This window comes from Primulina tabacum, chromosome 10 (genome assembly GCF_025594145.1).
Source record: "Primulina tabacum isolate GXHZ01 chromosome 10, ASM2559414v2, whole genome shotgun sequence".
Lineage (NCBI taxonomy): Eukaryota > Viridiplantae > Streptophyta > Magnoliopsida > Lamiales > Gesneriaceae > Primulina > Primulina tabacum.
In genome coordinates this window covers 7,046,440-7,074,264 of record NC_134559.1, presented here as the reverse complement: position 1 = coordinate 7,074,264, position 27,825 = coordinate 7,046,440, and the positions used below count along the sequence as shown (strand labels likewise).

The 27,825-nt window shown below is 35.1% G+C and overlaps 3 protein-coding genes across 11 annotated transcripts; 2 read left to right on the top strand and 1 right to left on the bottom strand.

Annotated features, from left to right (window-relative positions):
• The first annotated feature begins 1,088 nt into the window (after positions 1–1,088).
• LOC142505883 (uncharacterized) lies at positions 1,089–4,440 on the top strand. Of its 7 annotated transcripts, none has more exons than XM_075619018.1 (11): positions 1,089–1,187; positions 1,296–1,443; positions 1,537–1,608; positions 1,791–1,870; positions 3,040–3,172; positions 3,279–3,332; positions 3,468–3,545; positions 3,660–3,757; positions 3,830–3,887; positions 3,987–4,091; positions 4,195–4,439. In XM_075619018.1, exons 2-11 carry the CDS (start codon positions 1,345–1,347, stop codon positions 4,393–4,395), a joined length of 978 nt encoding a protein of 325 aa, XP_075475133.1. In that variant the 5' UTR covers positions 1,089–1,187; positions 1,296–1,344; the 3' UTR covers positions 4,396–4,439. The 7 variants fall into 7 exon arrangements, with proteins under 7 accessions (XP_075475133.1, XP_075475135.1, XP_075475134.1 ...); XM_075619020.1 differs by having other exon boundaries at positions 1,103–1,184; positions 4,195–4,440; XM_075619019.1 differs by having other exon boundaries at positions 1,122–1,227; positions 4,195–4,440.
• A 1,457-nt stretch (positions 4,441–5,897) lies between these two features.
• Positions 5,898–11,956, top strand: LOC142504860 (uncharacterized). Its single transcript, XM_075617708.1, has 6 exons — positions 5,898–6,101; positions 6,187–6,319; positions 8,215–8,318; positions 9,079–9,223; positions 9,321–9,461; positions 10,168–11,956. The coding sequence occupies exons 1-6, from the start codon at positions 6,061–6,063 to the stop codon at positions 11,650–11,652; spliced, it is 2,049 nt and encodes a 682-aa protein (XP_075473823.1). The 5' UTR covers positions 5,898–6,060; the 3' UTR covers positions 11,653–11,956.
• Positions 11,957–13,914: 1,958 nt separating this feature from the next.
• On the bottom strand, positions 13,915–27,113 carry LOC142506247 (uncharacterized). Of its 3 annotated transcripts, XM_075619443.1 has the most exons (10): positions 26,994–27,113; positions 26,618–26,679; positions 25,402–25,522; positions 18,933–18,969; positions 18,715–18,784; positions 17,486–17,590; positions 16,165–16,315; positions 16,004–16,086; positions 14,307–14,400; positions 13,915–14,232 (listed from the first exon to the last, which is right to left on the bottom strand). In XM_075619443.1, exons 2-10 carry the CDS (start codon positions 26,646–26,648, stop codon positions 14,151–14,153), a joined length of 774 nt encoding a protein of 257 aa, XP_075475558.1. In that variant the 5' UTR covers positions 26,649–26,679; positions 26,994–27,113; the 3' UTR covers positions 13,915–14,150. The 3 variants fall into 3 exon arrangements, with proteins under 3 accessions (XP_075475558.1, XP_075475559.1, XP_075475560.1); XM_075619444.1 differs by lacking the exon at positions 14,307–14,400; XM_075619445.1 differs by lacking the exons at positions 25,402–25,522; positions 26,618–26,679; positions 26,994–27,113 and adding an exon at positions 19,804–25,026.
• Between the last annotated feature and the right edge of the window lie 712 nt (positions 27,114–27,825).

Below are 27,825 nucleotides of genomic sequence, written 5' to 3'. Positions count from 1 at the left end.
TTCAAAAAAGAAATATGGGGTTTTTGGGGATTCTAAAATACATATAAGTACTACTAATTCATGTTTATTAGACTCAATCATAATATATAATATAATATATCATGTTTATTAGACTCAATCAGAATATAGTCTAATCATAATATATAATATAATATAATATAAATATATATTATTAATTAAAATCAAACTCAAAATAAATAAATATTATCATGTGAGATTTTTTTATAATTCCAAAATACCCTTTAGTCACCCTATATTTTATATTTCTCTTTGTCGTTTTTTTTTTTCTATCATGTCATTTTGATTTAGTTTCGAAAATTGATAAATTTCATTTTAATATTTATTAAAAAACTATTTCCTAATAAGTTTTTTTTACAAACCACAATCCCATTTGTCAAAATCTTCTAACATTTATTATTGGATATATCCATATTTTATCTAAAATTTTAAGTAAAAATTTCATTACATCAAAACAAAATAATATGATATATAAAAGGTTACATATGTATAGAATAAGTAAATTGATTGCGTAAGATGATATTCAACCTCTTTGTAATATATTGTGTTTGTTTCACATGTTTACAAAAACAGGAATCCAAAAGGGAGAATGAGAAAAAAAACCATCATCATCTCTTGCTAGTAAAATTAAGTGATGGATTGTCCATAATTATATCTTATATATCATTAAGATTTATTCGATATTTCAAGCTCGATGCTCAATTATAATGCACAATAAAATAATAATAATAAGTGGTGGAGGACCTAAAAATTTCGATCGATCCTAGGGATGGCAATGACATCTCCATTATCGTCTTCGAATTCTATCCCTATCCTGATAACCTCTCCGATCCTCGATTCCTCAAACGAAACTACGGTGATAAGTCCTTATTTTCGTTTCAAAAATATTAATGAGATAAGATGAGAGAGAATGCGAACCTAAAATTTATTATTAGTGATAATATTAGTATTATTTTTATTATTAATATTATTTTCGGATGAGTTCGAAGATGAAGATGATATCTCATATTTGTCCTGAATTATTTCGATGATTTTAAAAAATCTAGATATCCAAGCACGAACCTAAAAAAATAAAAAATCCACATTTGAGGTTCACAAACCGGTGGTTAAAATTACCATCCCTAAATTCAAAGGGGATTCTTTTGGGCCCTTGTTTACCAGAGAAGAAGGTGAGTTTGAGAGTAGTGAGAATTAGAGGAGTGAATGATGGTAGGGAGAGTTTGCAGTTTTCTGCAGCCTTTACCAGCCAAACTAAGTTCTTCACCAACTCCTTTCAGGTCTTTCGCGCGTTACAATTCAAGAATTAGAGTTTGTGAGGCAGCCCGTATGAAAACCGGTGCCGCCGATGCCGATGCCGATACCGATGCCCAACGTCCACCCAAAGTAATTGACTCACATTTGCACGTTTGGGCATCACCACAACAGGTTGTTTGAACATTTCATGTATAGCCAGCCTTTTCCTTATTTTTTTCATTCAATGAAATGTAGGGTATTTTGTTTTCATTGAATTCTTTTCAGGCTGCAGAAAAGTATCCATATTTTCCTGGGCAGGAGCCCACTTTAACCGGTCATGTGGATTTCTTGCTTGAGGTGTGTGTGATCAACTAGAATGATGGGTGTGATAAAAGTGTAATCTTCATCTTCTACTTGGTTATTTCGTATGTATGTGTTGATAATTGTCTACATTGAAGAGGTATCGCCATTGTAATTCAATTCTATACATAGAATAGATGAGCAAGTTTTAGTCTTCATATCAATCTGGTTTTCTTCAGAACATGGCTGAAGCTGGTGTGGATGGTGCACTCGTAGTACAGCCCATTAACCATAAGTTTGATCATTCTTATGTGACCAGGTTAGTTTCTTGATTTCATTAAAATACTTTAATTATGTTGATCATTCAACTAAATTATGCTTTTTTCCAACAATAAATAGTTTCTCCCATACCCTTGTAATAAAGTTATAAAATAGTTTACAATAGCATGACTCCAAGTGGAAACACACATACAAAATCATAATAGTTAGAAGCACCACAAGTTTGATTGCACGGCTTTGGTGGCAATTGTTGGATAGTCTCAAGTTTTCCATGTCCTGCCCGATAATTCTTTTCGAGTAGTTGTTTGTTTTAAGTGTTCATAAATTTGTGATGTAGTTATCACAACCATATCGATTGAAAAGTTGTGCAAATAAAATAAATCAATTGAACAGTGAGTAGCTGAGCAGCTAAGTCCCACAACTGTCAGTACACCAAGTTAACCGGTGGTCAAGTGGCATACCAAGTAATCAGCTCGAAGAGTTGGCGAATCTGATGGTGGGATCGGTTAATCCAGTAATAAGTTAGCCGGTTGAGTTTCAGTCAAGCAGGAAAAAGAATTCCTCTTAGTCTTGAGGACTTATTAAATATCTACTGTTAGAAGAAAAATTAGCAGAGAACTAAATCCAGTCCTTGCTGGGGAGACTTTGGCTTTGGTTCAGGAGAGAACAAAATCATGTTTCATTTTACCAAATCCAATCTGGAAAAGGTGAAAAACACTGTTGAATGAACAGAACGGAAATAGAAAAGCAATGTAGTAAATTCAGAGACAATTAAACTAGGAATGCTAAAAGAATCGAACGTGAATTGTGAAAATTGACTTCATATTACTTCCCCTAATTCCATACTCATCGCTTTATACCCACTCTCCTACTAATGATGATTAACTACGCACTTTTCTACTATTGTAAACATGACAAACCCACAAACCCATGGAGATGAAGTGTCAATTCCATGAATTTCTTATCAGATTCAATCATAAAATTGAATAGTCAAATGGCAACATTTTCCAATCCTTGTGGGATTCAAGACATAATTTCATCCCATATAAATCCAACTTTTCAAAATCAAGTTCATGGTAGATGTCAAAAGTGTACTGATTTCAGGATTTGCTTTTTTATTTTAAAAGTTCTTTTAAACAACGAATAGTTTAATGTATTGTTGCACTTTTGATACATGAGAGTCAGACCGTCAATTCTTTAGAAAATAAGATGGCTTATGCAGATGAATATATGCTTGAGCAGTGTTTTGGAAAAATATCCATCAAAATTTGTTGGTTGTTGCCTTGCCAATCCAGCAGAAGATGGAGGAGGCATCAAACAGCTCGAAAATCTGATTACAAAGGTTTCTCATCAAACAATGTCATCATCAATGCTCAATTAGTCGCATTATATATATGTATACGTAGAAATGATGTCGACGTGGTGTTTCTGTCCTGCTCGGTCAATAGGATGGGTATCGTGCTGTGCGCTTCAATCCATATTTGTGGCCATCTGGTCAACTGGTAACCCAACACTTCTTAATTCTATGCAAAGAAATCATTCAAGATGTTTTTGTGATCTATCTCGGTCCTTTCATCTTGGTCTTGTGTGTGTCTCAACTATTACAATAAATGAATGATTCTGTCATGGCCTTGCAGATGACAAATGAAGTTGGGAAAGCGATGTTCTCCAAAGCAGGAGAGCTTGGTGTGCCGGTTGGTATCATGTGCATGAAGGTACTTCTCATCTTATCGGCGAAATGCAATGTTGTTTTGCAAATCCTATACTGCTTATGATTCCTTCATATATTCTTCAATTTGGTTGCTTGTAATATTAATATTAATTTTCAGGGTCTTGATCTTCATCTTATGGAAATCGAGCAACTGTGCACTGAATTCCCTTCTACTGTTGTGTTGCTCGACCATGTCACTTTCTGTAAACCCCCAACGTAATATGTTTTAGTATTTCACGAATCTGTCCATTCCATGTGACTTATCCTCTCCTTTTCATCATTAATCAGAAATGACAACGAAGCCCAACTTTTCTCTAAATTGCTGAACCTCTCCAGGTTTCCGCAGGTAACTTGATGATCATCGAGTCTAATTCATCCATCTTCCACTCCTTTCCTAAAGAAAAAGGATTATATATCTTGTGACACAGGTTTATGTGAAATTCAGTGGCCTATTCAGAGTGTCAAGAAAGCCATACCCATACAAAGATCTATCCGATATATTATCCAAACTCGTTTCCACCTATGGTGCCAACCGTGTCATGTGGGGAAGGTATGCGTGTACAAGTTATATCTAGAGAAACACTTCTTGTGTAGTATAAGTATAATGCATCAGACGTATCAAAGTCTCATTTCCACGCTTTAACCATTTACAGCGACTTTCCTTTCGTTGTCTCGGAGTGTGGTTACAAGGAAGCAAAAGAAGCAGTTTGCTATCTCGCCCAACGAGCAAACTTGACAACTTCTCAGTTGGAATGGATTCTGGGTGCAACTTTTCATCACATCTTCAATACCTAACAGTAACAATTCATTTGAAGGAAAAATGTACCATAAATTTGAGCCCTTTGCAAGAATAGACGTACATTTTTTTTTCTTTTTAAATAGATCTGATTCCACCTTTACACGCAATATATATACACCACATGTTTTTTTGGTTACGAGGTCTATTTTTTTTTTTAAAAAATATTATTTTTGTACATTCTATTCTTGCAAATCATTCCCGTGATGTTTTGTTCGAGGTTCGTTTATTTATTAGCAAATCTCATCAATCAAATTTCTTTTAGTTAACCGAGATTATTTTAATTTAGGGCAAAAATTTGTGTGAGATGGTCTCACGGATGTATTTTATGAGACATATCTTTATTTGAGTCATTCATGCAAAATTATTATTTTTTATTGTGAATATTGGTAGAGTTGTTTTGTCTCACAGATAAAGATTCGTGAGAACGTCTCACAAAAACCTTACTATTAATTTAGTATGTCTCTTGTGAGATTTATCCGTAAAAAAAAAAAATAACACAATAAAAACCAAATACAAAATTTGATCGAAAATAGATATTCCAATACAATTGTACTAGATAAAAATCTTAGTACAAGTATATTTTTTATATCAAAATTTGATATACGCACGCTATTGTTCTTGTGATTATCTTATGAAATAAACTTATTTTTGCAATTTTAAATAATCGAAATTAATACGAATTTTTTTTTTGCTAATCAAAATTCGTTGAGCTATTTATTATATCTGATTATCAATCAATCTTTATCATGATACAATTTAAAGAACACGATATATCTTACTATACCTTATTAAGGTAGAGGTCTATATAATTAACTTTTAATTAATTTACTAAAATCATAATCATATAATTTTATAGATCATTTTTTTAATTTTCCTAAAATAACATTTATTTTTTAAATATTTCAATCACATTTTTATTTATTTTTAAAATTCAATAATATATTTATCTATATTTTAAAAAATTTAGACTAAAAAAAATATAAGAATTTAAAAATAACAAAAATCATGTTCAAGTAATAATTTAAAGATTAGGTCTCTTGTGAGACGGTCTCACGAATCTTTATCTGTAAGACGGGTCAACCCTACCGATATTCACAATAAAAAGTAATACTCTTAGCATAAAAATTAATATTTTTTCATGGATGACCCAAATAAGATATCCGTATCACAAAATACGACCCGTGAGACCATCTCACACGTGTTTTTGCCTAATTTAAATTGTATTAGCACACAACACATACTGCACAGTTGTTGTGTGTGAAGTGACACAGTTTGATACATTTTTGTAGGAAGAAATTATTTTTATGCCAATAATTTCCCTAAATACAAAATCGAAATGACTAGCTCAGTCTAAAATAATTTGACACAAATATTTTTTTAAAAAATTATAAATAAAAATTGTTAAAAAAAATTTGTACCTAAAAATAATTTTTTGATGATTATTATAATTTAATATAAAAAATCTCAAAGTTACGTGATATATTTATTTGAATTCAAATAAAAAAATTTAATATTATTATTTTATTTATTTACAGAGAGAGAACACATTCACTGTAACGTACAAATTACAAAATGTCCAGTGCTCTGCTGCATGCTACTCTCTCTCTCTCTCTTGTTAATTAAATTCTGAAGATAAACTTTTCCCGATTCAGTTAAATACCTTTACTTTGTGTTTCAAATCTGGAATCTTTTTGTTTTCGAGAGAACACACAGATTCAAAATGCTCGACGGTCTGCTGGGTCGTGGATTTAGCTCCAAATGGTCGGATTTCTTTCTTGTTTGTGTTAAATTGTTTGTGAATTAATTTTTTGTTGTTGAATTTGGATGTGTTTTGATGAGTTTGCAGCAAGTCGATGATAAAAGCGACACGGGCGAGGATCGAGGTGGTGAGGAGGAGAGCGGAGGCGAAGCAGAGGTTCCTCAAAGAAGATCTGACTAAGCTGCTTTCGAATGGTCTTGATATTAACGCCTTTGGAAGGGTACACGCTTCACTCTTTTTATGGTCTCTTTAGCTGCAGTGTAGCTAGCTGATTTGTAGCCTCTTTGGGTTGATTTATGGATTGGTTGAAGATGTTTTTTGGAGTTCCTCTTTGTATAGCTAATTGAATTTAACATTCAGTATGCCACTGCGATGAATCTAGCGATAAACCTATTCTTCCGTGGACTAGAATATTTTGCACTGGAGTGATAAGATTCCAGATCGTTAAAGTTTCTTTGCAAGCTTAGCAAGAAAAGATTAAGCCGAGAAGCTTTGCAGCGATAAACAGTTCGAGTCACGCCGTACAACTTAAAATTAGGCACCACCAAATAGATCAAATTCAGAGATGCATTGGACAGGTGGAAACCGAGAAGCATAATACCATTAAGACAAATGAAAACAGTTATTTGCATATTGCAACATCACTAAGAAAGTAAAAATATTTGGACCACAACTCAGAAGATATTAGCGTTAGTGTAGGGCCCTGCAATTGTTGGTATTATGAGACCTTTGCCATCTTAATATTTGAATATAGTAAGGAACTCATCTATACTGTGCAATGTATTATGCATGTTTTAGGGCCTGAGATTTCTATAATACGAGATCGTGGTCACACATGATGAATAGTCTTAAAACCAATTTTCAAACACCATGATTTTGGATTATTCATGTTTGATGGGAAGTCAAATAAATACTGATTTGGCACTCTTTAGATACTTGTATCTTGATCAGAGTTATTTAAGGCGCAAATGCTCTTAAGCCTTAAGCGCAGAGCGAAAGGCAGGTTGATTGCCATCTTGAAGTAATACATACTAGACATGATTTTTTATAAATGCATATAAAAGTGAATTTTACTACAATATTACATAACACCAAATATATATTTTACAATATACTAAACAATGATATTTTACGAACTACTAAGCAATGATGTAGATTAAATATTTATATCATAAAAATGAATCACCAAACTTATCTTCATCTTACTCAACTACAACACCATCATCTCTAAAAGTTTCATAATTGTATCTTCCTTATGCTCATTAGTTTCGTCAAGGTTGGTTTCTTCCTCTTCTTCACCAGTAAGAAGAGAAAACTCGCTTATACAAAGAATACCCAATGCTAGTTACTTTCAGCACCGAATCATATGATAAAATAGGGACTTGATTTGCACTTGTGATGACTCCAAGTTAACACATAGTAGATACAGATAAAGTTGATTTTTTTGTTGCCTTTGGTGTAGTTTTTCTTATTTCTTTTGAAGAAGACGAATATCAAATTGGGTTGATATGATGTTTCACCCATGATGTGATTGGTTGGGCGAGTACATGAATTCTGATTTTAGAATATCATATTAAAAAGCATGAGATTTTCTCTTAACAAACTTTGTATTGTATTGGGCACACTAGCATTTTGGAGATGGGCTCAATATCGAGACATGGTAAGTCACCTAGTTGATAATAATACCTATCTGACAAGCTAACTTATCTCATGTGAAGTAGACAGTTGGAGGTAAACTGATATTAGTGTGTGTGCAAATAATAATGTTGTGGAAGCGAATCAATTTTTGGTCCAACTAGAAAGTATAGACAAACTCCAAGGATCTAAAGGATCCCTAGACTACTTGAGAGGCACAGATTGCTTTCTGAAAGTAGTCAAAATCTTGTTGGCCACATGTACGATCCTAAGACATTCTAAGAGGTAATGTAAGATGTCATTTTTATTTTTATCTGATAATTACCAAAATTTAAGATTTTTTATTTATCTAATTTAAAATGATTAATAGAACTAATTTTTTATACTCTCCCTTGTATTAGAAACGCCAGAGCCACAATTTAATTTAATACACGCTTGAAGTTCTAACATGTGCTCTCTCTGTTTTCATGTGGAAGACAGACAGAAGAATTCCTTGCTGGATTGAATCTCCTGTCGTGCTATGATTTTATTGAGCAAACTTGTGAGTATATAGTAAAGCAGCTTTCCAGAATTGAGAAACAAGGGTAAGATCCAATCATATGTCCGAATGGCTTGTTTTTTTTTTATTTATTTAATGTATCATTTCATTTTCAGCTAGCACAATGTAATTGCATGGCAAGCACCAAATAGTGGTGTAATTCCTGTTACCACATTGATTTCTTTCGTCACATCTCTTTAAGTATGTTTCATGTTTATTGTTCACATTTCCTTGATTTCATGTGCTTTTTTGTTATTGAAGTACTTCAATACATGCGTGATAAATTGCTGACTACTCTAAAACCATATTCTAAGTTTTAGAAAATCATCGAATTTTGGGTCCATGCACGTGTTTCCCCATCCATGTCTATGCATCTGGATTTTCTATACATAATATTATTTTCATAGGAGTTCAGATATATTTTACTATTGTTGACAAGTGAAATAAAAATCTTAGTTATTTGCCAAAGGCCCAAAAGCACAACACCTGGTATTATTGGCATGTCTTTGTGAGGCAAACTGAACTTGGAATCCATATGAAAAATGGGGGATACCAGAAGTGTAGGTACGACTGGCACCAATTTGATAATGACCAAACCATGAAACTGTAGAAAATGAATTGTTTGAGGTGGCAGTTTTAGAAGTGATGGACTTATATCTGCATGGGGTTTTTGGGGAGTCTGAATCCTCCTTGTCAGATTGCAGGCATAGTTTCTAAGATTATAAAGATGCTGCTCTGGTTGTTGAGAGTTCAAGCTGTTTAAATGGGCTACATACTTTCTCTTCAATTTAATGGTTTCTTTATAGGGAATGCCCAGAAGAATGTAGGGAGGCTGTCGCTTCGCTGATGTTTGCTGCTGCAAGGTTTTCTGATTTTCCTGAACTGCGAGATCTGAGGAATATATTTCAGCAGAGATTTGGAAATAGTTTAGAGGCTTTTGTTAATCAGAAGGTGATGTCCCTATGCATCTCAGAATAGTTGTACAAAAGGTTATACTAATGATTGCAGCTTGTTTAAACTCTCTATTTACTTGATTTGTGGTTGTCAGTTTTGTGAGAAACTATCTGTGGTACCTCCTGCACGAGCAAAGAGGCTCCAGGTATTGCATGACATAACTTCGGAGTTTTCAATAAAGTGGGATTCAAAGGGTTTTGAACAAAGGATGGGCTCCCCTTCTGCACTTGTGCAGGTACAAATTTGAATCACCTGTGATTTTGTGCCAGATTAGAAAGATTCTACTAAGCAGCATATAAATATCAACGATAATTCCTATGACCTATATTTTGTCATAGATAATTAATATCTAGGGGCAAAAATCAGTGATACACAATGTTATCATACTTAAGCCTAAGAGGATATGTTAGGACTTGTGCAAGTAACATGATAAAATGATTTGTGTGGCATGCACCATGTTACTGTCAATGATGTGTAGCTTCGTTTCTTTTTCTACTTGGTATGTCCCGAGTGACTTTCCACATTTTGAAGTGCAGAGCCTTTTGTTTCATGTTAAACACTCAATATTTGTTTTCATCCTGAGTGGAAGTTTCAGATAAGTTTAATTGTTGGAATCACATTTATATTGTCGAGATGTGATAAATCTGTGATTTGATTTTGATTATTATCGAGAGCATTTCCCCATCATCTGGTATCCCTGAGATAGTTTTATTCTGTGTAAAGGGGTGACTTTGTTCTGCATTAAAGAGAACAGTAAGAGTTTTAGCCTTTTGGGAGAACTTAAAGCTGAAATCAAAGGTTTCATTCTTGTTGTCCCTCTTCCCTGATGCTCATCTTTGATTAACCACTTGTTACTATTGGTAACATTTGATTACCTGCTTAACTGGCATGGAACTCTTGTGTGACGGACCTCTGATTATCTCAAAATTCTCGATCTCCAGGTTGAAGTACAAAAAGCTGACGGCAAACAAAGGCATGAACTTCTTGATGCAAAAAGCAGAATACAGAGCTCTGCAGAACACAATTTTACGAGAAGAGATAACTCAAATGACCATAATCAGGAAATGGTTAACCAGGCACGCAAGTATCCATTGAAGAAAGGAGAAAGCAGTACACAAGGGGGTGATTTTTTATTTCATGGAAGACAAACATCGTCACGTGACGAGCATTCTCCTATCATCAAGAGATATGATGAAGAACTGAAGCAAGTAAAAACGGAAAATTCATTACTTGGGAAAATGCAAAATAATATTGATGTTGGAAGCGTCAGACAAATTAATGGTGTCAGTAATTCAAGGAAAGGAGAAAACTGTGGAACATTGACTGGAAATAAGCATTCTTACCCTGCTGTGAAAAGTGACCCAGAAGTCATGAATGTAAGATTAAGCAATTCATCCCACAGAAAAGACATGGATAATGGGCACACTGGATACATGGGACACAACAACGGAATCTGCCACACTAGAAAAGGAGAAAATTCAGAAGCATTTTCTCGTGAAAGAGGTGAATATGCCTCAAGTTTTGGAGAAAATCTGGGAAAGAATGATGAAGTCTTTACTATCAATGGTTGTCTCAATCAAACCAAAGCATTGGAATCAATAAATAGAGAACTGGAGGAAGAATCTGATAGATTGAAATCTTGCACTATATATGCTCTCCTTCCACCATATGTCAAACCGAAAGACGTCATTGGTCTCCCTCCTCCATATACTAGACCAAAAGAAGCTAAACGCAGAGCAAGTAGAGTTTCTAATCATGTGGTTTCTGATATTGAGCATTCAATTAATTTGTCCGCTTGCAACAGAAGTGATGCAGCAGGCCAGACCTGTACTGAACCAGAGGAAAATGTTCATGGAGAACCATTCATTGAACCCACCAACAAAATGAAGAGTTATCGCCATGAAAAAGATTTTGGTCATCAGGATGATAAAGTTTCCATATCAAAACCTCGATCAACTCGGAGGAAGCACCATAAGTCAGCATCAGGTAATGATGATGTGGGTAGCAGTGAAGATGGTGATGCCAAGAGGAGATCAACTAGTAGAAGAAAGGACCGTTCAAGAAAAGGCTTGCAGATGATTTTTTATGAGGAGCAGCATAGAAACAATGAGGAGATTCTTATAGATGAACTGTTAATTCGTTACTGCAAGAATCAATCCAGCTACGATGGAGGAAAGTTGAAGAAAAAGGTGCAGGTTCAATCTTCACATCAAATCTCTCATGATGTGCATGATGCTTCTAAAATGGCACCAATCACCGCCAGATCTATGTCCCTACCGCACGAATCAATCACTTCACCAGAGCCGAAAAAGGCGTTTAATCGTTCAAATACTTTCCAGCCAGATAATCAGGCACCCCATGTCCATCCTAAACTACCTGACTATGATGATCTGTCTGAGCGGTTTGCTGCCATGAAAGGAAGATAAGTGATAACATCAAAGCTAGGGGAGGTAGTTCACAGTTTGCATGTTCCAGAATGCTTAAGGACATCCGGATGCATGGTTGAGGTTCTGGCTTTTATGACATTGCCAACATCCATGTGTTCTCTAAATTTTCGAATACAGAAGCCTTAGACCTTACAATAGTATGAGATTGTTGTCTTTATTCATGCATTATTGTTCTTTGTTGTAAGATTGCAACCATTCATGCATAAACTTGATGATAATATAAGATTGTAACCTTTTGTGCGCAACTCTATTTTAGTGATAGTAAAAGCTTGTTAAATTTTAATACGTGGCTCAACTTTCGTGATTTACTACTTTTTTTATCGTTCACGTTTTTATGCACCTAGTGTTTATTAATAACATGTCTTCGGCAAACTACTTTCATATAAACACCTAATATTGATTAGTTTCGGCAAACTACTTTCATTTATCAAGCAACGGCACGAACCCCATTTGATCTCGTATATGGAGGTTATAGGTGGCTGGGAAATCGACCAAGAGAATGTTGAAACCATCGCTATTTTGGTACATATTTATACATGTTGGAACATTTCATGTTCGCAATCTTGATTTTGACGTTAACAAAACTTTTTATTTTGTTTCTAATGAATTTACCTAAGTGTATGCTTCGAACTGATAAGTTACCGAGTCAAAACTGAAGCTATCGAGATGCAAACTGAAAGTACCAACTGATTGTCCGAACTGAACCAGTACAACTGATATATTAAAGACCAATTCAACTGATTGTCCGACTGATAGGTAGTTCAGCAGAAGACCTTCAGAAGCCCGGCCAGCTGATGAAGAGTCCAACTGACCAGTTCAACTTAAGCAGTGAAATCAGTTTAGCTGACGAGCCAACTGATTTCACCACACCAGTTCAAGACCAGTTCAACTGACCAATTCAGAGCATCAGTAAGAAGCCGATCAGTTTGCAGAGCACGACATGTTTATCTAAGTGGAATCCAACTGTGCACAAGGATATAAAAGCAATTCTACGATCAAATTACAATAATGAACATTGCAGCAGAGCTTAAAGCCAAAATGTTCCAGAATGTCTGTCGGAAATTGCAAGACAAATTTCGAGGAACAAATTCAAACTGCAACAAACATATTTGATGAGTCTTGATGTACGGTCACGAAGTCTATATAAATATAAGATCAAGACCATCAACAAATAAGTGTGAAAATCAAGAGAAAAATGGCACATTCGACGTATATCAGCTTACAAGAAGCAATCAGCCCAGATTTGAGGGAACACTTCAAAGTGTCGTTAGCTTAGAGATTAGAAGCACGATTTCCTCAGTGTGTGAGAACACTTTCCTATTGTATTCATAGATCAGCTCTCACACACAATCACTCACATATACAGAAAATTGAGCGTATTGATAAGTTGAATGAGTCTTGCCCAAAGACGTTAAACTTGTGTATGTAGTCTTTAACACATAGACGTTAAATAAGTGTTGGTTGGAAGGTGCTGCCTTCAGTCTAGACTAGGAGTTCAGTTAGGCAGTGGTGTAAGTTCTAAGCTGAGTGAGTTTGTACAAGGTGTTGTATAAATCAAAGTCTTCTAGTGGATCCTACCCGAGGTGGTAGAAGGGATGACGTAGGAGCAGTCAAAGTCTCCGAACATCCATAAACATATCTTGTGTATTTAACTGCATAATTTTCGTTTTAAAACTGATTTGATCAGTTTAGCTGATATCATTTCAGTTCTCACCATAACTGAACTGATACAAGCTCGAACTATCCCTCTTATATCAGTTAATCAATTTACACAAATTAGAAGGCTTTCAAACTAGTTAGCTTTCTTAACGAAGAATTATTTCGAGTATTTTTCGTTAAGTTTAAAACCAAATTCGATTTACTTTATCAGTGTTTACATTTTTAAAACAGAGGCTATTGCAACTCATTGATAATATTGTGTTTGAAACACCTTGACAAATGTTAGAACCGATCCATCAATACACCTTCAGTAGAGAATCAGAATGTCAGATTGGTACTATAGCATTGAATCTTGCCTGAAAATTTTTCAGATAACCAAGAACCCTTGAGATTGTAGACGCCATGTTTCAAGAATTTGATGGGAAAAATGTTACTTGTCAATTGAACATTGATTAAAATGCTCTGTCACTAAGAACTATTTTTTTCAAAAAGTTGAACGTCGGGGCCCGGAGAACAATTCCTGGTGGAAATATTGACAAAAAAACAGAAGGTTTTTAGCTCCAAAAATTTGAAGCTTCCGAATTAATTAAATGCTTCTTGGCAATATATATCTCAACACTCATTCATGTAATGGAGGAATACCATCAACTTCAAATGTCAGAAGAAATGATGCCGAAGACGGGAGGACAAATGTGCATAACTATACGTGGGCAACATATCATACACTATTTTAAAAATAACAGTACACTCGTTGAACACGGAAACAATAGCAACCGCATCTGTCATTTTACAGTCCCATCCATCTTGCACTTCATCATTTATTGTCCCTCCAGTTCGAGTTTTGAAGTTAGCCATGCACAAACTTCTTCCATTTCCTCCGGGATAGTGTAGTGACCAAGCCTGTCAAAGGGAATAATGAAAAGACTGCAAATTTACCAATGCAGAATAGCTACACGTCAACAAGAGTTACGTACCCAGGATATGATTTAAATATCACATTATGAAATCCAGAAGAAGACAACTTCTCTGAAGAATTCTCACCAAATTTATGAGAAACTACATCATCTCCTGCATTATAGTTAACCAGTACTATTACAGCGTATGAAGGATAGCGTAAATTTTTAAAGTACAAGAAAGAACACTTATTTTTCCCTTTTAAAGTCAGAAAGCAGCAAAAAATAAAATATGAAAAACACGAGCTTATGCCAGTTTAGCCAAGTAATTATAGCAAGTTGCATGTATTGGTGAAACCAAGAGAGTTTCCAAGTATCCTTGCACCCAGTGATGTCGGTTTAAATGAAAGCACATCATACATTTTTTTTAGAAAAACATTTGGAGGGCCGGGGAGGTAGGCTGAGACTTCCTCAATTACGACAAAGTAACACGTGAACGTAAATAAGGTAAACTAGTTCTATCAAATTGGATACAACCACAAATCTGCTTAGGAACATCATGAGCGATAGAAATTTAAAAGTCAATTGAGAGTGAGTTCTCGTGCCAGAACGTCTGCTACAGAATTGCCTACTCTAAAGATATGAGAAATGCAGCAAGGATGTGAATCAAGCAGCATGCCAATTCCAAGAACGTGCTCAAGATCCCAAGAAGCCTTCATTGATTTAAGAACTTGAATAAATTCAAGAACCACAAATCTTAACCAAAAATGGGCTGAAGCAATGAGTTCGTAAAGCCTAAACATTTACACGTATTGAGTTCCAGCTACAAACCAGTTGATTCAAAAAATTCAAAACTGACAATCTATTTAAAAGATAGTCATGATGCCTGAAACATTGATAGGCTGCTCAGAGAGCATCAATAAGCTGTCGGCAGCTTTGGCTAATAGCATATTCATGGTAACCGGTTATTGAATTGGCATTGTTTCTGTAACCAGCCGGTTAAAATGTAACTAGTCCAATCTGGTACAAATCTGGATTGGACCAGATCAACATTATTTGAAACCGGAACCAATTCAAACCAGTGGTTAAATGCCTAGTTATTAAAATTAAAATAGAATGCCAAACAAATGGACTCCAAGGATAATGCTTCTTCTCTAACTCCCTCTTATAGCTCATCAGCCCCCCTTTCTTTGAAGTCTCACATGAGTGGAAAGAAAATCACATCAACACACTGAAATGACAAAAGCAAGGGCACATGGTGAAACCCCTGGTGGGCAGAATGATAGAGAAGGCTTTTATGGTTTAATATAAAGAGGGGATTTAGTGCTAGAAAATCCCTCGCACTATCGGATTAACCATGTTTTCAGGTTTCAGCAGTCACAACTTGGTAGTTAACCAGTTCACTAAAATTCACTCATCTACCCCAGGATAAATATATTTACACTAGTAAAATCTTGGTAGAATATGAATGAAGGGTATACCACTCAGATACAAGGTCATGTTAGCTTTCTGAGGTTTAGAGAAGAGGTGGTTACATTCTTTCTAAAAACTTGAGGGATCTTGATTACCTTTTTGAACTAGAGGCTTGTGCACTATTTTATCAAAAATTGTGAATATTATCCTACTTATCAGAAACAAAAAAGACAAAAAGTATTAAAGAAAGCCTTCACAAGAGTTGAGACTGACCATATGGCATTCCTTCATGTAATCACCCAACAGACGGGAAAAAGAAACAGGATATTAAAGTGTCTGGTAAAACAATTATCGCTGGGCCATACCTCTACCATGACAAAGCAAAATAGGCAATGAGGCAGCACGCCCTGCAGCCTCTTCCACACCGTCAATTTTATAACTCAGATTCCTGGAAAAAATGTTCATCGATGATTTGTCTCATATGTATAAAGAGACAACTATTTTGAACCATTGTCAATAGTCATACTTTGCACAGGGAAGCCAGCCACTTAATCCAACAACAGCACTCAAATTCGCTGAGTACTGGTTGCCATTCCCATATTTTCCATGAGCAAAGCAAGTTGCAGAGTAGAGAGAGGTCGCCGCACCCATGCTGAAGCCTCCGACACCCAACTTGACTTTAACAAATACCAATTATTAAAATAATATGATCGTCACTTGTTATCCTAACTAAAAAATTCATGAGATCGTAAGTAAACAATGATTCAAGTAAACTGCAGACAAAACTCAATTTTCATTGACCATTTTGCTGCCATAAAAATGTGATCTTCAAACTTAATTTCCCAGAGATTCCAAAGTGGTTATTTCAAGCACATCATTGGAGCGAATAGAGTTTCACCGATTACAGAAATATTTTACCATACTCTCCACAATTACAATAATTCAAAGTGACAATGTGATCACAGTTTTAAAAAACGTACAACCTGCAAGCACATCTGTACATGAGAATATAAATAACCAAAATATACTGAGAATAATTCAACAGAAACAAACCACAAGGAGAGTCCTTAGCTCAAGTGTTCAATCACAGGAATTTGCTGTGACAAAAATAGAAGGAAACATTCAAATATAACAGCTTTGTAACGGAGTTGCACAGTTTGTAAGTAGCAAGAACAAATCACGTAGGAAGAAGTAACTACATCTCTAGTTGCTCTTGGATGTCTTTCAGTAAAAGGACATGGAACTTAATGATAAAAGCTCAACAACAAATCCAAGTTAATTTTAGTTCTGATTATTGGACCTGATTATGGTTTTCTAAGGAATACACTGGAAAATAATGTTAACAAACAACTATACTTGGAATTTTGGAAAAACGAAATTCCACATATGTTTTGGCTGTTTGAAACTCTGAACTGATTTCAAAACCTCTTCCAAACATTATCATGTGTAAGTGAGCTCAATCATATATCAACAAGCTAAAAACCAAACAATCTAGCCAGCCAGAAGTGGCACAGTTTGTTCCCCAGAACTTAGATACTGATTTGAATTATCTAATGTGCATCAATCAAAATGAGAAAAACAGATTTGGCATAAGTTTACTGATAGAAATACATAAATTAGTCATCTGAATAAGTAAAAGGTGAGTCAACAATACAATTATTAGCTAGCAAAAGAATAAGATTTGAGGAAAGCATTTGTATATTTCTGATATTCTGCACTTCAAGCTTCTTTTCTCTTTTCATTTCTTTCTTTTTGGCAGGGTTATAAGGTTACCGCATTTTGCAAACTGAAAACAGAAACATACGCAGAAATCAGAATGCCATTAAAAATCACAGAAGAAAACTCACTGTTAGGGGGCTCATTAGTCAATACGCTCGCAACATATGCAGCTGAAGCATCCAAACCCTCTAAATCATCATTAGCATTTTCCGAAAGGTCATTTACGTCAAACCCTATAAGCGAGAACAACTGTAATTCCAGCAACAAAAATCCATAAATCTGACAATGTGTATGATAAAGATATAAAAATTGCAGGGGTATGGTAGCATATGAAAGAACATAAACTATTTTGGTTTTGAATATAATTTTTTCACATAACGAGTTTTGACAATAATCTACTCCGATATTAATATGTTATATTAAATGCTATCATATAGATTGATTTAAATGCATGTCTGTGTGAGTACTGTTTTGTAGGGCACAAATAAGGTGAGGAATAAGATAAACAAGGATTACTCCGAAAAATCTTAAACCAGGCTCCCACTAGTTGTCAGGTGTCTTGGATAACAATCTTATAATATTGTAAACTTAATTTAATAGTGTGAAATTTTTATAAGGTCAAGTCAAATTTTGGGTCCATGCCAGGATTCTGATCTCAGGTCTTAGAAAGAGTAGTTCCACGTTTCCTGAATAAAGTTCAATTCCAGCAGAGAGCCCTAGGACCCAAAAAAAATGTGTGACATGCATAAGCTACATTATAAGCAAATCAATTTAATGTGGTTCAGATTGTCGCAGCTTTCTAATCAAAGTTTAACACAATTCATTGTAGGAAATGTGATGCCTAAAAACCTAATTTAATTTTAGACTTGGTTGTGCTTTGTCTTCTACCTTAAACTTTTTCCAAGAAACCAACTACATTTTTTTCCCGCAGACAGTATTGTAGCTCGAACAAAAAAAATAAATACTGAGAAACCAATTGTTCTACCACTTGTTTAATTGGTATGCCAATGGTGACCATCCTTAAGCCAAATAAGATTGTCTAATCTCCATAACTGGAAAATTAAACCAGTATGTTTTTCCTTCTGGAAAGTAAGCTTTGCAATTTATAAAGCCACTAAAACATAGATCACACCATTCACACCTTTGACAGATTATGTTCATTGTATTTTAAGTCAATCTGCTAAAGACCCCACTCTATCGAGTTTAATGGTGAATGTAACATTGAAGAACAAACTAGATAAACGTCCGAGCAAAGCACCAAACCTTTGCCTGCTTACACCATAACATTCTGTGTACATTGTGCTGTGTGCACCATAAAAATGGTGCCATTCCATAATAAACAAACAAACAAACTTACATGCAGTTGAGGGAAAACCGCCAAATAAAGTTATTGGCTGTTGAGGGGCAGTCGGGCAGATCCATTTTATCTGCATATACATATAAAATGTCATAAATGCAGATCCATAAGGGAAAAAAAGGAATGTTGAGAATCACAAACTTAAAAGCAATAACGTCTGAACATTGATTAGAGGTGAGTACTTCAAACATAACAGCAAGAATTTAGATTAGTGTTACATTTGGAAGCGGAAGGGTCTCCAAGAGAGTGGACCAGCTGCAAAGAAACGTGAAGCTGATCACTGATGGGGATTAAATTCAGAGAAATAATGGAAACGATGGTCATAAATCCACCAATCGGCATAAAGCAACTGAAAGACAAACATATAAATAATTTACAAGACAATTAATTCAGCAACGCACAAAATACAGCAAACATAGTTATTCACTGTGTAGGTTTCATCACATGCAAAAACATTTTGACTCAATCTGGAAGTCAGGATACCTTTTGCCTTCTTGAAAATCAGACATCACTCTTCAAAGAAAGAAGCAGTGTCTCCCATTTAAAAGAAATTAATAAAATCAAAGAAAATCTGGCCTACTCTTTTCCTTTTTTAAAATCAGAAAATTAAAAAGAGACAACAGTTTTTCCCATAAAAAGATTATGAAATCATAATCAAGCACGAGAATACAATTCCCCATAGACACTTCATTGCATAACAAAAGAAGAAGAAGAGATTTTCATTGATTGTATTAAAGTTGTATCTAGTTGTACATGTCGACAAGTATTCTTGGATTTTTCGGAAAAATGTCACACATTAATGATTAAACAATCCAAGTGTAGACTGCCTTCTAAGGTAGTTATAAACTTATAACAATACCCGATTTTCGATTTCACTCGTGTACTCTCAACAATCTAAATCGTGATGGTCTACTGGGATGTGAAGGTCACATAAAACTTAAGGCTGAAAAAATGGAAATGGTATCCCAAGCAATCTACTGCCAGGGAAAGAGAGCACACTATTTCAACTTGAAAGAATCCAGCTAGCATCGATCCACAAAATAAAGTTATATCCACATATAAAAGTTCAGGCTGGCTTTATAGCGATACCATTTTCCCATGATTGTGTTGATTTCCTCGTGTCAAAAGGCAAGAATATAATGAGCAGCTTCAAGAATATTCTCCCCTTCATTTATTTGCTAAGAAACTATAAGAAAAACTGAACGCATGAGGAAAAGACATCCTGCTAATGCAACTTGTAAATAACACAATGGCGCAACATCCTGCCATTCTTTTCATGACATACAAGACTGCGCATCTTTATATCATTGGTGGACAACAATTATCTGTCGAGCTTGAACCAAGTGGTATCCTCTGTAAAACTTGACGGTGTCAACTGTGGCTTACAAACCAGAGGTTCATGAGTGTTCGTTCACTAATAAAATTATCAAATAGTCTCATGTTTCTTTTGACTCCGTAGCTATTCCGTTTTTCTTTTATGGATCTTACAACACTAAATTTCCCTCCGGACACCTTTGAAAAGCACAAAATTCACAAAATGCAGCAAATAATCTCCAAAATCATCTCTTCCAGCATGTCATAGAGGCCATCCATCCAAGAAAACTAACACTCCTCAAGCCCTTTATCAAGATTTTAGTTAACAACTCACTTTCTGAATGGAAAATTTTTCCAGTGCTACCTATAAAAGTTTTTCCATCTTTTCTTTCATAATTTACAGCAAAGCAACAAATTCTGGCTTTTCCTTATACATAACTTCCTTGATGCCTCCATCACGTTCATGGGATGAATACTCCACACAGGTATCACCATCGAACTATTTGATTATCTTATTAGAGGCAGATTTTTCATATTAACATAGAAAGTCAAGTTTTTCAATTATCTGACTCCTTGCCTCACAGTTTTGCTCCATTCACAGAAGTTATTCTATCATCATTCTCCAACTATAGACCCATCCTTTCCAGAATTTTCTTTCTAATAGTTCTGTCAAATACATCAAGTTCATCTTCATTTGTACTCGAAGCATTACAATATGGATATAATTCCCAGCATTCAACAACTGAGTTCTACACGTTTCAATTTATAATAATTGTTGGAACAAAATACACAATCAATGTAACACATTTTCTTTTAATCAGAAGTGGAAACAAGATAAGGCCTAAACCAAACATCAATAAAAGATAGTGACTAAAGTGGCTAGATTTATCACTTTGTTAAGGGATAATGTTACGGACCCAATAGTAGAAGGCCCAATCAATGAGAATTAAAAGCCCATGATAAAAAAATGTCAGGAGAAACGCATATGGGTTAGTCGGGAAATAAAAAGGCGGGAAGGGGAAATTTGTACGGGTTATCGTTTTTATTTGTTGTGTGAAACTAGCGCTACTAGGGTCAAACTATCCTTTTTTTTATAAGAGACAATAATTTATTAAATATTTAATAACTTTTAATTACAATAAGCGGTCAAATAATTCACTTGCGACAAAATACTAGACAAGATCCTAACCATATCAATAATATACAAGATCTCAATCTCTCGATAAATTTGAGATGGAGACATTTTGAAAGTCTACATGAAATCCAATCCAAGTAGATATTTTGATCTTGATATTTTCTTAGCATTCTTCACTCGTATATTCAACGTTGTCAAAAGTTTTTCTATTTCTCTCTATCCACACAGACCAACGTATGCCATGAACCACCACTTTCCAAATTATTCTGCTTCTTTCCCCAAGAAATTGTCCAAGATCTATATCGAATAAATCTTGCGTTGATTTCGTCACTATCCAAACCAATCTTAGTTCTTCTAAAGCTCTCGCCCACAACCCACTCGTAAATATACAATGAATCAACATATGATATCGCATCTCCCTGTCATTCCGACACAACACACTCGTTAGACTATATAGAGAAATCATCTCTGGGAGTATTAATATTGTATTTCATCGTGTTTGTAATTTTCATTCTAGTTCCTATGTGTTGATATAATTATTGTAAGGATTTTTTATGTTAAAATTGTGGCTAGAACCAACCAACCTAACAATCGGTCTGACATGCCATGGCTACAACAAAATCGAGCGTTCAGTGTTATTCCAAGAAAATTTGGAATCGGTCAACCATAAACTTGAAGAGTTCTCATCCATCAAAGAGTTGGTGCAACGTATGGCGACTGTCATCTTCAAAGAGGCTGGCAATCAATCTAATCCGTCTGACGGTTCTATTCCTGCCCAAAAAGAATTTGACAAGGAGGATCATTCTCGTATCCCTAATGACTACCAGAAGCTGTTCGCAGACCACCTTTTGATGGTTCCGACCCTTTGGGTTGGCTCGGGAAAATTGAACAATATTTTGAATTACATGGCACCCTTCCCAACCATTGACTAAAGCTCACATATATCTGTATGGAAGGATCGTCCGTCCAGTGGTTCCGTTGGATGCGGTTTAAAATTCCTTATATGGGTTGGGACCAATTTACCGAGGAATTGACAAAGATATATAGCGGACGAAAATCATCAAATCCCTTTGAGTTGTAAGCTTGGTTGAAACAGAAGAATCACTCAATTGATATTTCATCAAACAATTTGAGGTTCTTCTCGCTCAAGTTGGTGACCTACCTGAAGAGCAATTCTTGGGGTACTTTCTCAGTGGTTTACGTGATGAAGTACGATGTCGGGGTTCGCACTCATGGTCCGCGTACTATACTCCGCGCAATGTACTGGCCCGTAGTGTTGAGGAGGAACTATTTGATCACCTTATGGGTTCTCAGCCGCCCATTTGCTTTGACATCCAAGATTGGAAAAAAACATGAATATTCTACGGGTCTATCTATTCGAGCCTATTATTTTCACCGGATCGCCATAGATACAATCCAACGCAGGTAAATCAAACATGCAGCGGTGGAATAAGCGACACAGCATATCGCCGACCGTCAAATATCAGTTTTCCAACTAATTCGGCCGCCTCCGGTTGGATTCTATAAGAGTGGCTCGAACAAGGAACTTTCCAGAAATATCGTGATGGAATAATATTTTCTGACCAAGAGTATTTGCATCGTAAAGAAAAAGGCCTTTGTTTTAAATGTGGGGAACCCTTCGCTCCTCTTCACAAGTGTGCAAATAAATCAATCCGGGTGACGATTTTGGCTGATGATGAAGTCGAGGATAATGAGCCGATTGTTGAGCAAACTGTGGCGGATGAATGTCAATTGGGTAAACATACTAAAGCTACAGAAGCAGAATATAGTATGCTTGAGCTTCCTCTTTATTCTGTTGGAGGTATCAATCAACCACATGCCACAAAAATGCAAGGTCGGATAACAGATATGACGTGGTAGTGGTGACGATAGTGGGGCCAGTCACAACTTCGTTTCTCGGAAATTAGTTGAACAATTGGGATTCGAGACAGACGAGCAAGTCAAATTTCGGGTTTTTTGGATGATGGTTGTTGCATTGCGTGTCAGGGAACGTGTCACTCTTTGCAAGTAGATCTGCGAATCTGCCAGCTGAACATTGTTGGCTACTTGTTCTAATTGGGTGGGGTGGATTTAATTTTAGGCATTGACAGGTTGCGAATGTTAGGAGAAGTCATCTTGGATTGGAACAAAATGTATACGCGGTTTAACCTTGATAATCACGAAGTGACATTACAAGGTGATCCAAAGCTTATGAGATCAATTGTTTTTTGTGTTCCTTAACAAATACGGTAAACATTGAGTTTATGGGTATGCTCTGGTCGTTAAACAAATTGGACGCATTCAAAGAATTTCAAAGCAGGACGAAAGTTACATCAAACGGGGAGGCACAAAAGGCTTTTGATGCCCTAAAACAGATTATTCTCACTGCCCCAATATTGAGGCTGCCCGATTTTCACATGGACTTTGTGGTGGAGTCTGATGTGTCTGGGACAGGTGTGGAGGCAGTATTATCGCAGGAAGGGCGACCCATTGCTTTCTTTAGCCGTGCATTAAATCGGCATATGGGAAAGAATTGATGGCTTTGGTGAGGGCAGTACAACATTGGAGGCCCTATTTACACGAGAGACAGTTTCTGGTGCCAACTGATCACAAGCCATTAAAAAATTTATTACAGCAGTAATATCTACCCCGGATCAGCAATATTGGATGACTAAACTAATGGGATGAGTTCGAAATAAAGCACCGAGCTGGAAAAAATAACGGGGCAGCAGATGCTTTATCGAGAAAAGATAATGAAGTAGAACTTACTAGTCTTTATGTTGATGAATGTAACTAATGCCAAAAGCAAAAATACCAAGTTACGAGCCCAGCGGGCCTTTACAACCTCTTCCCATTCCTGAAGCTATTTGGGAAGACATAGCTATGGAATTTATTACGGGCTTACAAAATCTAAAGGGTATGATGTGTTATAGTAGTTGTTGATCGGATTTCTAAATATGGCCATTTCGTCTTGTTAAAGCATTCCTTGACAGCTAAAGGCATGGTTGAAACATTCACAAAGGAGGTGGTGAAGTTGCATTGGCTTCCTAAATCAATCGTAAGTGATCGAAATCCTATTTTCATGAGTAATTTTTGGAATGAATTTTTCGGATTGCAAGATACAAAGTTAAGCACAAGTTCCTCTTTTCACCCGGAAAAAGATGGTCAAACATAAGTTTTAAATCAGTGTTTGGAGACATATTTGAGATGTTTTGCTGCGGAGCAGCCCAAAAGTTGGGCAAATTGGTTTCATTGGGCTGAGTTTTGGTATAATGCTTTGTATCACTCATCGGTTAAGATGACCCTTTTTGAGACCCTGTACGGAAGGAAGCCTCCTACCCTCGTATGGTATTTGCCAGGGGAAACTGCAGTGGCTGCCATGAGCCAGGATTTAAGAGATAGAGATGAACTATTGCGACAATTGAAATACAACTTACATCGAGCTCAACAAAGGATGATGAAACATGCTAATACCCATCATCGGGTTGTCTCATTTGAAGTCAATGATATGGTGTTTTTGAAGCTTCGACCGCATAGACAAGAATTTGGTGTAAAAAAATTGGCACCTCGATACTACGGCCTTTTCAAGATAGTTCAAAAAATTGGACATTGCTTATAATCTACAGTTGCCTCCGGGGACTAGAATCCACCCCATTTTTCATGCTTATTGTCTTAAGAAAGCAGTGGGAAATCTATCTCAGGAACAGAGTCTTCCAAGGGGTCTGACACTGATCTAAGCTTGGATGAGCCACAACTAATTCTTATCGAACGAATCAAAAACAAAGGAAGAGAACCGCGACCTCAGGTATTGGTGCAATGGAAAGGAAAACCACCCGAAGAAGCTACTCGGGAGGATGTCGCTGATTTATCAGTTCAGTTTCCTAGATTCAGCGTTGAGTTGACCCAACAGTTGAAGGCCCAATTAGTGAGAATGAAAATCCATAATAAAAAATGTATACATTAGGAGAAAACGTACTTTGGTTAGTCGGGAAATAAAAAGGTGGGAAGGGGAAGTTGTAGGGGTTATCATTTTTAAATGGTTGTGGTGAGAAACTAGCATTGCTATGGTTAGACTATCTTTTGTATAAAGAAATCATCTCTTGAACTATTAATATTGTATTTCATCGTGTTTGTAATGCTCATCCCAGTTCCTATGAGTTTATATAAATATGCAAGGAGTTTCTTCTGTTAAATTTGTGCCTAGAAACCAGCAAACCTAACAAATAACCATAAATTACCTATTCCCATTGTCTCCAAGGCCGTGTAGCCAAACAATAGTAGCCTGGTGTTTGCCTTTCGGTCTCACTACATATGTTCGTCCAAACTCAAATGTTCTCCTAAAAGCTCTACCAGCAGCAGCTGCATTGAATTAACTGTAAGCTTGCCAGATAGTGAAAACAATTACTCTCACGGACACCAAATCTAAGCATAAATCCATTTCAGAAAAGCATTCCGATTTTGTACAAAGAGAAGATGCAAAACAAATATTAAAAAAATAACACATTAAAGTTACAGGTTTATTCAATTACCAAATGAAGCCAGAAAGTAAAAGATTCAAGAAAATTTTAGTTTTTAGTAAGTTGAAGCCAGTAAAGTCAATCTCAGAACCAAAGCAATAAAATGCATTTTCTTTTTTAGAAACTACAAATAAAGCCAAACTGTTTCGGTTTGTTTGGTTATGAACTAGGTATTTCTAGAAATTAATTCCTGGAAATGTTATTCAGATAATGAATTGAAAAATCTATGTATGCTTGAATGTTTTTTCGAGGAATTTTATTCCTGCAGATGTCATATAAAAATTTGTTTGTTTATATCCTAAAAAAAAATTTGTTAGATTATCTATTTAATTATTCAATAATAAGTGGATTTTTTGAACAAAGTTAGAATATGATAAAATAAAGAATTATTTTTGGTAAGTAGTGAAAAAAGTAAAAAAAAATGATTGCATATGGGAATGTGAAAGTCGAATGAAAATATAGTTTCGATAAAAGAACTTGAAAAAAATATATCTAACAATTTCTGCGTGATTGGCTATATGCATTGATAATCGTATTTCCCCAACTACCCATATTTACAATAATAAGTAATATTTTTAGCATAAAAAATAATAATTTTTGATTGGTGATCCAAATAGGAAATCTGTAAACTTATTCATGGATAAGTGGTTGAAAATTTCAAATAACTATTACAATCAGTTCTGTTAAGCTTTCATAAACATTAATACCTAAAACTCACGTTTTAGACCAAAAATTCTTTGCGCAAACAGCCACAAAATTTCATATATACTCCACTATAAAATTCCAAATGAGTGTCAGGAAAAAAAATTAGAGGATAGTTCAGTTGGTAACATCAAATTTAAGACTTGAGAATGAATGGATGACACCATAACCTAACTGGGAGTCAGAAAACTAGTTCTGCACGGAGCAAAACAACAGGAAAACAATCAACACTAACCAGAACCGACCGAAGGGCCAGTAAAACTCATTGTCCTTCAAATAAATACAACTGCAACTTATCTGCAAACACAATATTCCAAGCTTCAAATGCAGTCGATGATAATATAATCATTTAATTCAAATTTCCAATGATTGAGAGGCAACCCAGGCGGGATTAATTAAAAAAAATCAAATAAAAAAACGAACTGCAGCACACAAGAAAATGTTACGATTATTGAGAATCCAATCTCTAATCTGCACAAAGATGGTAATAAAAAAAAAAAATTACACCCCAAAATCAATTTAGCAGCACGTGAAAGCGTAGACCAAGGGAAAAACATTGGTTCCAACATAAAAATACCGACGCCAATCAGTACGATCGGATACCAATTTACCTGGAGAAAAGGGAATTTGTAGAGATGGGCGGATCAGAATGTGGAGAAGATTAACGAATTTTAGAGTAGTCGAATATCTTGTTTGGGACTTTGGGAGCACTTCCACTTGCAAAATTGTTATTTCTTGTTTTTATTATTATTTTTTTACATAAAATATTTCAGAAATATTAATTTTATTTTTTATTTAAGTTTTTACTTTAATTAGTTTAATTGTTTAGTAAATATTTAAATTATATTATTGATTTTTTCTGAATATTTAAATAATCATTTCAAGTATTATAATTAGGATACAATAATTGCTCCAATTAAGAGAGCAATTGAAACATATATTTTGGTTGTTGTACGAATTAAAAGGTTGTTGTTACATCATTACCATTACCTGTAATTTTTAGTTAAATAACAATCAACCGATCATACAATTATAATTGTTTAACAAATTATTGAAGACAAAAATTTGTGTGAGACGGTCTCACGAATCGTATTTTGTGAGACATATTTCTTATTTGTGTCATCAATGAAAAAATATTAATTTTTATGCTAAAAATATTATTTTTTATTGTTAATATCGGTAGGGTTGACCGATCTCACAGATAAAGATTCGTGAGACCGTCTCACAAAAGACCTATTCAATATTGAAATAATTTTTTTTTGAGAATGAAATAATTACTTTTATGTATACTTATTTATGAACGATAAATATCCATAAAATCTAAGTTTTATAAATTATTTATATAAATCATTTAAGTATAAATTTAATATTTAAATATAATAATAGGGTTATTAAGATAATTACTTTTACTATTTCATGATATAAAAAAATCATTTAAATAAA

What these genes read in the sequence shown, in the direction of transcription:
- LOC142506247 (XM_075619443.1), bottom strand. Translation starts at nt 26,648, where the DNA reads ATGAGTTTTACTGGCCCTTCGGTCGGTTCTG. An exon ending in CTTGGAGACAATGGGAATAG is followed by an intron (nt 18,970 to 25,401) that starts GTAATTTATGGT and finishes GTTTCTTTGCAG; the next exon opens with CTGGTCCACTCTCTTGGAGA. An exon ending in GGCTGGCTTCCCTGTGCAAA is followed by an intron (nt 16,087 to 16,164) that starts GTATGACTATTG and finishes CATTTTTTCCAG; the next exon opens with GAATCTGAGTTATAAAATTG.
- LOC142504860 (XM_075617708.1), top strand. Translation starts at nt 6,061, where the DNA reads ATGCTCGACGGTCTGCTGGGTCGTGGATTTAGCTCCAAATG. An exon ending in ATATTAACGCCTTTGGAAGG is followed by an intron (nt 6,320 to 8,214) that starts GTACACGCTTCA and finishes TGTGGAAGACAG; the next exon opens with ACAGAAGAATTCCTTGCTGG. An exon ending in AGGCTTTTGTTAATCAGAAG is followed by an intron (nt 9,224 to 9,320) that starts GTGATGTCCCTA and finishes TGTGGTTGTCAG; the next exon opens with TTTTGTGAGAAACTATCTGT.
- LOC142505883 (XM_075619014.1), top strand. Translation starts at nt 1,222, where the DNA reads ATGATGGTAGGGAGAGTTTGCAGTTTTCTGCAGCCTTTACCAGCCAAA. An exon ending in TTTGGGCATCACCACAACAG is followed by an intron (nt 1,444 to 1,536) that starts GTTGTTTGAACA and finishes AATTCTTTTCAG; the next exon opens with GCTGCAGAAAAGTATCCATA. An exon ending in TTGGTATCATGTGCATGAAG is followed by an intron (nt 3,546 to 3,659) that starts GTACTTCTCATC and finishes ATTAATTTTCAG; the next exon opens with GGTCTTGATCTTCATCTTAT.